The sequence below is a fragment of the Thalassophryne amazonica genome, chromosome 11 (assembly GCF_902500255.1).
Source record: "Thalassophryne amazonica chromosome 11, fThaAma1.1, whole genome shotgun sequence".
NCBI classification, from domain to species: domain Eukaryota; kingdom Metazoa; phylum Chordata; class Actinopteri; order Batrachoidiformes; family Batrachoididae; genus Thalassophryne; species Thalassophryne amazonica.
The window spans coordinates 90,500,193-90,513,915 of record NC_047113.1 but is presented as its reverse complement, the minus strand read 5'-3'; the positions used below and the strand labels follow the sequence as shown (position 1 = coordinate 90,513,915).

The following is a 13,723-nucleotide window of genomic DNA, read 5'->3' as shown; positions in this document are numbered from 1 at the left end:
CGCAAAATACAACAAAGGAGACCCTGGACTGTTGAACAACTGAAGTCGTACATCAAGCAAGAATGGGAAAGAATTCCACCTACAAAGCTTCAACAATGAGTGTCCTCAGTTCCCAAACGCTTATTGAGTGTTGTTAGAAGGAAAGGTGATGTAACACAGTGGTAAACATACCACTGTCCCAGCTTTTTTTGAAATGTGTTGCAGGCATCCATTTCAAAATGAGCAAATATTTGCACAGAAACAATAAAGTTTGTCAGTTTGAAAATTGAATACAACTTAATATAGCTTGAAGAGTATTTGCAAATCATTGTACTCTGTTTTTATTTACATTTTACACAAAATCCCAACTTCATTGGAATTGGGGTTGTAGTTTTTAGAGACATTTTGATTATTCAGTGCCTTGACATTTTGCTGGTTTTGAGACAGACAACGGACTCTGAACTTTGTGATCTGATGTTACGAGCCCTGATGAGGCAGCATTGTGTCCCGCTGTACGTCTGGAAAAGTGAGTGATGCTTGCTTTCCATGAACCATTTTGAGAATGGAGCACACTCCCACAATACCCACCCCCGCCCCAAAAGTAGACAGGAGTGGACTATGAGAGACAGAAAAAATAGCTGCGAGTACTACATACGTGGTAGTAAGCATACAGTAAGCAACCATATGCAATTGTAAGCAAGACTAGGAACAATCATGCACCATCACACACCAGGGACTACGCCAAAATGTGCGCAATTTTCCAGCATACTCCATATGCATCACAACGCAACTGTATGCAAGCCCGGTGTGAAAGGGGCATTAAAGAGCGTCTGTCCCCAAGCCATACAAACTCTGAACAAAAACCTCAAATATCTTTGCACACTGTAACTAGTTACTTGCAATGACACTTTTAGAGTTTTTTTTTTTTAATATATGTTACACAGTTTCTATATGTGCGTATGTGTATATGGGACTTTTGTGTGTGTGTTCATGTTGAAGAAGAGGATCATAGTTAACATGGGTAGGCAATGAAAGCGCAAAGCTTGTTTCCAAAGGGGCCCACGACACGTGTCTCTCACTCCTCCGCAGCACTGTTGTTGTGAGTGCCAGCTGGGAGAGTGGCTGCAATGGGGAAGTGAACCTGGATCGCTGGCATCCCAGTGTAACGTGCAAACCATTTCGCCACCACCTCCCTAACGGTTAAACAGTTTACTGCGAAGGACACCTGCAATCTCACTCTATCTTGAGTATAGTGACAATAAAGTCTTCTTGGTATCTTATCTTACAAATGGTCTGGAGAGAGATGTGACCAAATACAAACATCAAGTGTTTAGTCACACTTTTGGTTGTGGCTGAAAACAACATGGTGGCTTTCTTTATGCTACATTGGAGGATCTGCATCTTCCCTCTGACACCACAACACACAGTCATGCCCAAAATAAAGTACATAAAGTTAAAATGTGTTACAATATATGTGACAATTTACGTACATCACTGTGCCTGAACATTTGGTGGATGTTGATTCCCTCCGTGTTGAGAACAGTCTCTTTCGCTCCGGTCTTAGTGACTGTTTCACTAAGCAGGCAGCGAGTCAGACCCTTGGTTTCCATGATAACAGCATTCTGGGCAAGTGTTGACAGAACCGAGGTCAGGTCAAAGTGCACTTTGCTCAATGGCAAAACTAGGTCAACCTATAAAGAACACACAGATGAAAGGATCGTTTGGCAGTTTGACTGAAACACAAACAAATGCATCTAAATTTGCTTTAATTGACGATCATTGTCATGTGGATGTAGATACCAGGTAAAGTGCACATTTTACAAAGAGGTACAAACAGAAAAAAACAGCCTGGTACAAAAAGGTTTTGATTTGTCAGGATAGTTTCCCTGTCCATGACAACTGTCCACTTTGAGAGGATGCATTTTTTGAAGCTAACGGTAGCTTGAGCTGTGTACAGTTAATCCACAATTATTGAGAAAATGTCATAATTTTTAATGCCCACATCAACGCAAACTGTTATTAGAACATCACACAGTCCCCAAAAAAATGATCTAATAAACACCCGAACCTAGGTTAGCCTGTTAGCTTAGCTTGTTACTAACTCAAAAATGGGGGGGTGTCAGGCTTCATTTATTCAGGGTGTCATACATGCTTCATCTTTTTATTCAAATATAGGTTAGTTGTGACGTAGGCAGAGTAAAGAGTGCTAACATGGCAACACCCACAGCAATATATATATATATACACGAGGTCAGTGAGAAAAGTATCCGACGTTTTTATTTTATGCAAAAAATATATGGATTTGATTCATATGTTTTTAAATCAGCCAAGCTTGAACCTTCGTGCGCATGCGTGAGTTGGGACAAGCTGGGACAAGCCCAGCTGTCCACAATTTCTCTTATACTCACTCAACTGGTAAGCACTGAAAGCCGAGATAGGCTTGTCCCAACTTGTCCTCTGGCATTCCGAAACGGAGGTGTTCCTTTGTCTCGCTTCATCAGCGAATCGGTCGTGACGCGCGAAGCCTCCGCGCGGCTTTCCATGACAAAATCTCTTGTTAAAAGTGAAATCTGCCGGAAAATGCCTGATGTCCAGCTCTTGTGATAACCAGAGAAATTGCACACGACGGTCCCAGCTCCACACAGCGATCCGTTTAGAAATGATGTGGTGGTTTCTGCCTCTCGATGGTGGCTCGGAGCGCGGCGCGCCATGCACCATCGTGGGCTGTCCTTAAAGATGTAGTAACACTCCTTATTCTCTGTGAAGCCCGTAAAATATTCACTGAAAGCCAGATAAATTTTTCGAATGGTTTCCAGCTGCCTGTCTCTAACAGTTTCTGAAAAAATTCTGATGGAAAAAAGCCCAAATCATTCCGCCATTTCCTGACAATGAAACGACGACGAGAGGGGTGGAGCAGTGCTCACTCAAAGCCTGCCCACAGGCGAATGACGCAACCGACAGGCGTGGAAAAACTCACGCATGCGCACGAAGGTTCAAGCTTGGCCGACGTAAAAACATATGAATCAAATCCATATATTTTTTGCATAAAATAAAAAAGTCGGATACTTTTCTCACAGACCTCGTATATACATATACATACATATATATATACATATACATACATATATATATACATATACATACATATATACACACACACACACATACATATATACACACACACACACACACAACCCCTGGCAATAATTATGGAATCACCGGCCTCGGAGGATGTTCATTCAGTTGTTTAATTTTGTAGAAAAAAAGCAGATCACAGACATGACACAAAACTAAAGTAATTTCAAATGGCAACTTTCTGGGTTTAAGAAACACTATAAGAAATCAGGAAAAATAATTGTGGCAGTCAGTAACGGTTACTTTTTTAGACCAAGCAGAGGGAAAAAAATATGGAATCACTCAATTCTGAGGAATAAATTATGGAATCACCCTGTAAATTTTCATCCCCAAAACTAACACCTGCATCAAATCAGATCTGCTCGTTAGTCTGCATCTAAAAAGGAGTGATCACACCTTGGAGATCTGTTGCACCAAGTGGACTGACATGAATCATGGCTCCAACACGAGAGATGTCAATTGAAACAAAGGAGAGGATTATCAAACTCTTAAAAGAGGGTAAATCATCACGCAATGTTGCAAAAGATGTTGGTTGTTCACAGTCAGCTGTGTCTAAACTCTGGACCAAATACAAACAACATGGGAAGGTTGTTAAAGGCAAACATACTGGTAGACCAAGGAAGACATCAAAGCGTCAAGACAGAAAACTTAAAGCAATATGTCTCAAAAATCGAAAATGCACAACAAAACAAATGAGGAACGAATGGGAGGAAACTGGAGTCAACGTCTGTGGCCGAACTGTAAGAAACCGCCTAAAGGAAATGGGATTTACATACAGAAAAGCTAAACAAAAGCCATCATTAACACCTAAACATTAAAAAAACAAGGTTACAATGGGCTAAGGAAAAGCAATCGTGGATGACTGGATGAAAGTCATATTCAGTGATGAATCTCGAATCTGCATTGGGCAAGGTGATGATGCTGGAACTTTTGTTTGGTGCCATTCCAATAAGATTTATAAAGATGACTGCCTGAAGAGAACATGCAAATTTCCACAGTCATTGATGATATGGGGCTGCATGTCAGGTAAAGGCACTGGGGAGATGGCTGTCATTACATCATCAATAAATGCACAAGTTTACGTTGATATTTTGGACACTTTTCTTATCCCATCAATTGAAAGGATGTTTGGGGATGATGAAATCATTTTTTCAAGATGATAATGCATCTTGCCATAGAGCAAAAACTGTGAAAACATTCCTTGCAAAAAGACACATAGGGTCAATGTCATGGCCTGCAAATAGTCCGGATCTTAATCCAATTGAAAATCTTTGGTGTAAGTTAAAGAAAATTGCACATGACAAGGCTCCAACCTGCAAAGCTGATCTGGCAAAAGCAATCAGAGAAAGTTGGAGCCAGATTGATGAAGAGTACTGTTTGTCACTCATTAAGTCCATGCCTCAGAGACTGCAAGCTGTTATAAAAGCCAGAGGTGGTGCAACAAAATACTAGTGATGTGTTGGAGCGTTCTTTTGTTTTTCATGATTCCATAATTTTTTCCTCAGAATTGAGTGATTCCATATTTTTTTCCCCTCTGCTTGGTCTAAAAAAGTAACCGTTACTGACTGCCACAATTTTGTTTCCTGATTTCTTATAGTGTTTCTTAAAGCCAGAAAGTTGCCATTTGAAATGACTTTAGTTTTGTGTCATGTCTGTGATCTGCTTTTTTTCTACAAAATTAAACAACTGAATGAACATCCTCCGAGGCCGGTGATTCCATAATTTTTGCCAGGGGTTGTATATATATATATTTACAGCGTGTGGTGATGACACTGACTTTGTGGTATTGGCTGGCTGGAAAGGGTAAGAACTCACCTCACACCAGAGCTCATGCTGGGTATCGTAAGAGTATCTTTGTATTGCTGGGTTGGACTGTAGAACAGCGTTCACTCTCAACTGATTCAAGGATTCCTCGGTTGTGTCGCCCTCTCTGCGTAGTCCTTTCTTTTTCTTCTTTACTGTGACTCCCAAAGACTCTGGCTGAGACTCTTCTCCTCTGTCCTCCTCATGGTCATCCACAGTCTCTTCTTCTGCCCCCTGGTCTTCCTTCTCTTCAGCATCACCGTCTCCGTCCTCCTCCTCCTCACTCTCATAGTCCACCTGTACAGCAATAACACAGATGGGACCTTTAATAACCATATTATGAGAACGTCTGTGTTTTGCAGGCTTTATAGTGATGATCGCTGACATATTTTCCATGTTTTTACATTTGAGGTCTATTCAAACACTTTAAACTTTCTTCACTCAAAAAGCAAAATCTTAAGTATATTTCTCTCATTTCAAGTCAAAATAACTATTAAGCAAAACTTAACATAAGGCACAATCACTTCAGTAAAACTTCAGAAAGATAATACAACTAGAAATCTTAAATGGAAGGTGCAAAGGTTAAAACATCATTTTAAGTCACATCTGAGACAAAAAACGTGTCTGAGGCTCCATGAGATTCTACTCCGAGTGCCTCCTGGGCTTCTCACCAAGTCCCTGAGTTTAATCCCAGACGCGTGACATAGGAATCTAATTTCCAACACTTTTATCCGCAAACTTGTTCTTTTGTTCATTAACCAAAAGCTCAAGACCGAAGGTGAGGATAGCAGCATAAAACGACCAGTAAATTAAGAGCTTCACCTTCTGGCTCAGCTCGTTCTTCACCACGATGGTCCAGTACAGCGTCCGCAGGAGCTCACATGCAGCCCCAATCTATCTGCCGATCTCACGATCAACCTCACTCCTCGGCATGAACAAGCCAAGGAGACACTTGAACTACACCACTTGGGGCAGTAACTCTCCCAATGACACAGAAGGGACAATCCACCTTGTTCCAAAAGAGGACCATGGTCTCACATTTGGAGTTGCTGCTCTTCATCTCATCTGATTTAGATTTTTTTTCCCCAGTGGAAGATTTTTTTTAAGATGCTGTGCTATTTGTAAACAATTCGAAATATTAGTAAACTATAACTCAAAATGAGTTTTCTTTGCTAATTTCAAGAAATTATAAGTGGGTGGTGACCAAGTGGTTAGTGCAATTTGTTTCAGCGCAGAAGGTTCTCGGTTTAAACCCCACCCCTGTCCATTTCTCTATGTAATGTGAAGTTGCACCAGGAAGGGCATCCAGCGTAAAACTTGTGCCAAATCAACATACAGATCCACCACAGATCTGCTGTGGTGACCTGCATGAAAAACAAGTGGGCAACCAAAGGGACTTACCATTTCAAGAAATCTTAAGTGAATTTTCCCGTGTTCCATAGGCAGTTTAAAAAAAACAAAACAAAACAAAAAAAAACAAAACAAGGTGCTTTTAACTTGTACCAGGTAGAACCTGTTTCCTGCAGTACTGCCTTAATTCTTGATGGCATCAACAAGTTGCTGGAAGCATTCCTCAGAGATTGTGGTCAGCATCACAAAAGTTGGCACACTATTACATCTAGGGCTGCAGCTATCAATTATTTTAGTAATTGAGTATTCTACTGATTATTCTGGCGTTTAATCAAGTAATCGGATAAAAAGTACTTTTGCGTTTTTAAACATCAACAGTCCATGGCTCTTCCTTAGCAATGGCACAATGTTGCTGCGCCATCACACAGATAGTCAAATTTAGTCTATCCCTTTCTGTTTTCTGTTATTTATTTTTTCCACATCTTCACAAGTTTTAGATCTTTTCCTGGTGTCAGGAAATCAGCCAAAGTCGGGCCAAAGTCTTGACATTTTGTTGAAATGGCGATGGGATGTGGCTTTCTGTTTTTTTGTTTAGCCCAACTTGTAAAATTTAACCATTTTAAGCTTTAATTTTAAATAAAGGTTGGTGGACTGGGTTCCTGTGTGATTTTTTAATCCCTCTTTCTCTGTGATTCAGCAGATGTATTTCAGCTGAAGGTTGAACATGTAAGCCTCGCAGTCACTGTTTTATTTTAGTATTTTATTTAAGTTACTGTGTTTGTGGAGCGTTGTGTGTTGCCCAAAAAGCAAAAATTAAAAAGCAAAACAGTGCGAGTCTGAGCAAAACACAGAAGAAAGAGTGGGCTTCTTTCTTTCTTTCAGAGACTATAAGTGTGGCTGGGGCTGGTGTGAGCCTCTCACATCGGGCAGGGAGAGGCAGCAGCCGGCCACCGCGCAAATAGCCACTACTCACGTAGAGCGGAGAGCAGGCAGCGGAGGAAACGGTGTGTTTTTTTTTAAAAAACACTGCTTCGCTTTAAACGTGCAGTAAACTATTTCAGATGATCAGCGTGGACCCTCTTTCTCCTGAAAGGCTTTAATTTATTCTGTATGTCATGTTGGAAAGATGTAGCTTTAGTGCTAATTTGATTAGCTCTTACACAGGCTGTGCACATGCTCTAGTCGTCTTGTTTGTTTTTCTGGCGAGGTTACAGCGCCACACACAGGCCTGGCATACAGTAGTGTTCAGAATAATTGTGCTATGTGACTAAAAGATGAATCCAGGTTTTGAGTATATTTCTTATTGTTACATGGGAAACAAGGTACCAGTAGATTCAGTAGATTCTCACAAATCCAACAAGACCAAGTATTCATGATATGCACACTCTTAAGGCTATGAAATTGGGCTATTAGTAAAAAAAAAAAGTAGAAAAGGGGGTGTTCACAATAATAGCACTGTGGCATTCAGTCAGTGAGTTCATCAATTTTGTGGAACAAACAGGTGTGAAGCAGGTGTCCCCTATTTAAGGATGAAGTCAGCACCTGTTGAACATGCTTTTATCTTTGAAAGCCTGAGGAAAATGGGACGTTCAAGACATTGTTCAGAAGAACAGCGTATTGTAGTTTGATTAAAAAGTTGATTCGAGAGGGGAAAACTTATACGCAGGTGCAAAAAAATTATAGGCTGTTCATCTACAATGATCTCCAATGCTTTAAAATGGACAAAAAACAAACAAACAAAAAAAACAGACGCGTGGAAGAAAACGGAAAACAACCATCAAAATGGATAGAAGAATAACCAGAATGGCAAAGGCTCACCCATTGATCAGCTCCAGGATGATCAAAGACAGTCTGGAGTTACCTGTATGTGCTGTGACAGTTAGAAGACGCCTGTATGAAGCTAATTTATTTGCAAGAATCCCCCGCAAAGTCCCTCTGTTAAATAAAAGACGTGCAGAAGAGGTTACAATTTGCCAAAGAACACCTGGCCTAAAGAGAAATGGAGGAATATTTTGTGGACTGATGAGAGTAAAATTGTTCTTTTTGGGTCCAAGGGCCGCTGACAGTTTGTGAGACGACCCCCAAACTCTGAATTCAAGCCACAGTTCACAGTGAAGACAGTGAAGCATGGTGGTGCAAGCATCATGATATGGGCATGTTTCTCCTACTATGGTGTTGGGCCTATATATCATATACCAGGTATCATGGATCAGTTTGGATATGTCAAAATACTTGAAGAGGTCATGTTGCCTTATGCTGAAGAGGACATGCCCTTGAAACGGGTGTTTCAACAAGACAATGACCCCAAGCACACTAGTAAACGAGCAAAATGTTGGTTCCAAACCAACAAAATTAATGCCTCACAGATGTGAAGAAATCATGAAAAACTGTGGTTATACAACTAAATACTAGTTTAGTGATTCACAGGATTGCTAAAAAAGCAGTTTGAACATAATAGTTTTGAGTTTGTAGCGTCAACAGCAGATGCTACTACAACCGCTGGCAAAAATTATGCAAATCGGCTTTGCAGGTTGGAGCCTTGTCATGGACCATTTTCTTCAACTTCCACCAAAGATTTTCAATTGGATTAAGATCTGGACTATTTGCAGGCCATGACATTGACCCTATGTGTCTTTTTGCAAGGAATGTTTTCACAGTTTTTGCTCTATGGCAAGATGCATTATCATCTTGAAAAATGATTTCATCATCCCCAAACATCCTTTCAATTGATGGGATAAGAAAAGTGTCCAAAATATCAACGTAAACTTGTGCATTTATTGATGATGTAATGACAGCCATCTCCCCAGTGCCTTTACCTGACATGCAGCCCCATATCATCAATGACTGTGGAAATTTGCATGTTCTCTTCAGGCAGTCATCTTTATAAATCTTATTGGAATGGCACCAAACAAAAGTTCCAGCATCATCACCTTGCCCAATGCAGATTCGAGATTCATCACTGAATATGACTTTCATCCAGTCATCCATAGTCCACCATTGCTTTTCCTTAGCCCATTGTAACCTTGTTTTTTTCTGTTTAGGTGTTAATGATGGCTTTCGTTTAGCTTTTCTGTATGTAAATCCCATTTCCTTTAGGCGGTTTCTTACAGTTCGGCCACAGACGTTGACTCCAGTTTCCTCCCATTCGTTCCTCATTTGTTTTGTTGTGCATTTTCGATTTTGAGACATATTGCTTTAAGTTTTCTGTCTTGATGCTTTGATGTCTTCCTTGGTCTACCAGTATGTTTGCCTTTAACAACCTTCCCATGTTGTTTGTATTTGGTCCAGAGTTTAGACACAGCTGACTGTGAACAACCAACATCTTTTGCAACATTGCGTGATGATTTAACCTCTTTTAAGAGTTTGATAATCCTCTCCTTTGTTTCAATTGACATCTCTCGTATTGGAGCCATGATTCATGTCAGTCCACTTGGTGCAACAGCTCTCCAAGGTGTGATCACTCCTTTTTAGATGCGGACTAATGAGCAGATCTGATTTGATGCAGGTGTTAGTTTTGGGGATGAAAATTTACAGGGTGATTCCATAATTTATTCCTCAGAATTGAGTGATTCCATATTTTTCTTCCCTCTGCTTGGTCTAAAAAAGCAACCGTTACTGACTGACAATTTTTTTTCTTGATTTCTTATAATGTTTCTTAAAGCCAGAAAGTTGCCATTTGAAATGACTTTAGTTTTGTGTCATGTCTGTGATCTGCTTTTTTCCTACAAAATTAAACAACTGAATGAACATCCTCGGAGGCCGGTGATTCCAAAATGTTTGTCAGGGGTTGTATTATTGTGAACACCCCCTTTTCTACTTTTTTTTTTTATATTTTTTTTTTACTAATAGCCCAATTTCAAAGCCTTAAGAGTGTGCATGTCATGAATGCTTGGTCTTGTTGGATTTGTGAGAATCTACTGAATCTACTGGTACCTTGTTTCCCATGTAAGAATAAGAAATACGAGGTCTATTAGAAAAGTATCCGACCTTATTATTTTTTCAAAAACCATATGGATTTGAATCACGTGTGATTACATCAGACATGCTTGAACCCTCGTGGGCATGCGAGAGTTTTTTCACGCCTGTCGGTTATGTCATTCGTCTGTGGGCAGTCTTTGAGTGAGGAGTCGTCCACCCGCTCGTCGATTTTTTTCATTGTTTAGGAATGGCTCAGAGACTGTTGCTTTGTTTGATAAAAATTTTTTCAAAACTGTAAGGCACAACTGAGTGGACACCATTCAATAAATTCAGCTGGTTTTCGGTAAAAATTTTAACGGCTGATGAGAGATTTGGTCTGGTAGTGTCGCTTTAAGGACGGTCCACGGCGCCTGACGGCGATCTGCGCTTCGAGGCAGCAGCGTCTCGCCGTTTCAAGTTGAAAACTTCCACATTTCAGGCTCTGTTGACGCAGTAAGTCGTCAGAGAACAGAGAACTTTCAGAAGAAGTCGGCATGAGGAGTTTATTCGGACATTCCATTGTTAACGGTCATTTTGTAATGAAAGAACGTGCGGGCAGAGTCGCATGTCGGGCTGGACCCGACCGCGGGGGGTCGCGGCAGGAAAAACACCTCCGTTGGAAATCTTAACGGGCAAGTTGGAACATGCCCAAGCTGTTAAACAATTTCTCAGTTACTCACTTGTTGAAAGCCATTAAAAGCCGCCTGAATTCTACAAATGGTTTTCAACACGGAGGTGTTTTTCCTGTCGCGGCGCACACAGATTTGCCGAGTCGTCACGGAAATGACTCGGCGAATTTGCACGTACGTCTTTCATTAAAAAAATGTCCTTAAACAGTGGAATGTCCGCATAAATTCCTCATGCCGGCCTCTTCTGAATCTTCTCTGTTCTCTCACGATGTCCTGGGTGAATTAAGCCTTAAATTAGGATGTTTTAAGTTCGAAACAGGCCGACGACAGCGCCTGGAAGCGCTGCAGGACGTCCCGCTCCGTGGGAAGTCCTTACAGCGACAGAAACACCCCATAATCTCTCATCAGCCGTTAAACTTTTCACAGAAAACCAGCTTAATTTCTCGAATAGTGTCCACTCGGATATTCCTCACAGGTCCAGAAAAAATTTTGATAAAGCAACGCGCGCCGTCTCGAGCAGCGTGTGAAACAAAGGAATTCAGCCGAGTGGGCGGGACCACATCTCACTCAAGGCCTGCCCACAGGGAAATGACGTCACCGACACGCGTGAAAAAACTCACGCATGCGCACGAGGGTTCAAGCATGACTGGTGTAATCGCATGTCATTCAAATCCATATAGTTAAAAAAAAAAATAAAAGGGTCGGTTTATTATCTAAGAGACCTCGTATACTCAAAACCTGGATTAATCTTTTTAGTCACATAGCACTACTATTATTCTGAACACTACTGTATGTACTACAGCATTAAACAGAGCTTCGAGGCACAGAATTTTCCTTGAACATTTTTGTAATCTAATTATTTGAACTACTCGACTAATCATTTCAGCCCTACCTACACCACAACTAGCTTGAGTTGTTAAACCCAGGCAGGGTGGATCTTTGCTTTCCAATGCTGACTGTAAAATCTGAATGTCCCAGTAGACATTGAGACTCAGATCAGACACTTTTCCTCATCTTCCACTGTATGGAGATAACCTGTCTGTCATCTTAAACCAGTCTGCTCATTCTTCTCTGACATTTACCATCAAAAAAGTATTTTCCCCCAGAGAACTGCTGCTCATTGGATGTTTCTTCTTTTTTGGACGATTCCCTATAAACCCTAAAGATGATGGTGCATAAAAATTCCAGCAATTCAAAGGTTTGGCAAGAATCATGTCGGCCCAGGTGGCACAAACAACCACGCTGCATTCAGAGACACTTAAAATCACAATTTCGTCTCCAACCTGATGCTTGGTGTGAACTTCAGTAGATCCTCTTGACCATGTCTACATGCCTGAATGTATGGAGTTTGTACCATGTGACTGGCTACTTCCATATTTGCTTTCATGAGGAGTTGAGAGGTCACCTCTCACCCAATGACCGCCAGAGTAGCCCTCATTCTAGAAAATGAATGATTGAATGAATGAATGAAGAGGTGTAGCTATTGAAATGGCTGATGAACGTATAAAAGAGTTTGGGGAGGACTAGTACAGGTGATGCACGTCTCCGAATTCAGGATCACAGAACAAACTGCTTAAGTCAAACAGCACAGTGCGCAACTACCCCCAAATCTCATTTACTTACCTCTTCCTCTTGTTTCTTTTTTCGTTTGGTGTCTGAGGCATCTGTGTCACCTTCGCCCCCCTGGTCATCAACAATTCCTGCATCTGCTCCCTCCACATCATCTGTCTGCTGAACATCAAATTCCCTTCAGCTTTTGTTGTCATTTTGCAGGGAAAGACAAGTTGAACAAGAAATTTTAATAATACGTTGTTATTAAAAACACACCCTGACTGCGCCGGCCTCGTCATCCTCGTCTTTGTCTCTGAGGGTGGCCTTCCTCGTCTCCACGGCGATAGATGCCAGCTTTGCACTGCGTTTCTTAATAGCTTCGAGAAGGAGACGGAAAAACCTGAGAACAGGGAAAAAAGTGTGAAAGAGATAAGACGAGATTTCAGACAAGTCCTCAGACGCGCGCGCGCACACACACACACACACACACACACACACACACACACACACACACACACACACACACACACACACACCTGGTTTCCATGAAGTGGAGGATGTGATGAGGCGACAGCAGCTTTTCATCACAGTAACGGGCAGGAGGCAGGAAGTGGAAGGTGATTTTAAAGGTCCGCAACTTTTGGCAAGTTTTGCTTTCTATGCCCAAAACCTCAACAACGTCAACTTTCTGCAGGACCTACAACCACAAACAACTGTGGTTTAGCTCTGGCAGTCTCACATTCCTGATTTACTCACAACCTTTAAATGAATCATTAAGCAAATATATGTGGACACTGACACATGCAGACTTTAAAAAAATAAAATTAATGCATCATTGTCCTTAGAAGCCCCGCCTACCGCACCTATCTTTAAGTCTCTTGACTGCATAAATCATGACAGATATTCAAGTCACAGTCATGTGACCAACCATAGCAATGAAGTCATCATATTTTTATGGGATGGTTGTGGAGTGAAACATGCTCGTCATAGTCATGGAAATGAAACATTTTCAGTCCACTAAGAGGGATTAAACCCAACAGGTTTTAACATGCTGTGTTTGCTGTTGTCCTGCAAATCAAAAGAAGACTCCAGGCCTTAAGTTCATGGAAACCTGCAAAGGAGGTGGTTGAAAAGTGCAGCAGTTTGGTCTCCAAAGGCATTTTCTCATAGTTAATGTTTTTGGAATTTTTATTCAAAGTGAAACGCAGTGACCACCCTGTTAAAAGCATGCATTTGTACAGGCGTGGGCCTTCTTATTGGATGCCACTCAAAAGTAATATCCTAATTTGACACTAGTAAAATAGGGATCACCTATCAGT

At 41.1% G+C, this 13,723-nt stretch overlaps 1 protein-coding gene across 5 annotated transcripts in view; it reads right to left on the bottom strand.

Annotated features, from left to right (window-relative positions):
- polr1a (RNA polymerase I subunit A) overlaps window positions 1-13,723 on the bottom strand; it is a 181,242-nt gene that overhangs the window by 28,497 nt on the left and 139,022 nt on the right. For 3 of the 5 annotated variants that reach the window (XM_034182336.1, XM_034182339.1, XM_034182340.1), the window contains 5 exons: window positions 12,941-13,101; window positions 12,681-12,804; window positions 12,477-12,584; window positions 4,930-5,214; window positions 1,470-1,670 (listed from right to left, as the gene is read on the bottom strand). In XM_034182336.1, coding sequence (XP_034038227.1) covers window positions 1,470-1,670; window positions 4,930-5,214; window positions 12,477-12,584; window positions 12,681-12,804; window positions 12,941-13,101 — 879 coding nt within the window. The remainder of the gene's footprint in view (window positions 1-1,469; window positions 1,671-4,929; window positions 5,215-12,476; window positions 12,585-12,680; window positions 12,805-12,940; window positions 13,102-13,723) is intronic. The other 2 variants (XM_034182337.1, XM_034182338.1) reach the window with 2 other exon arrangements.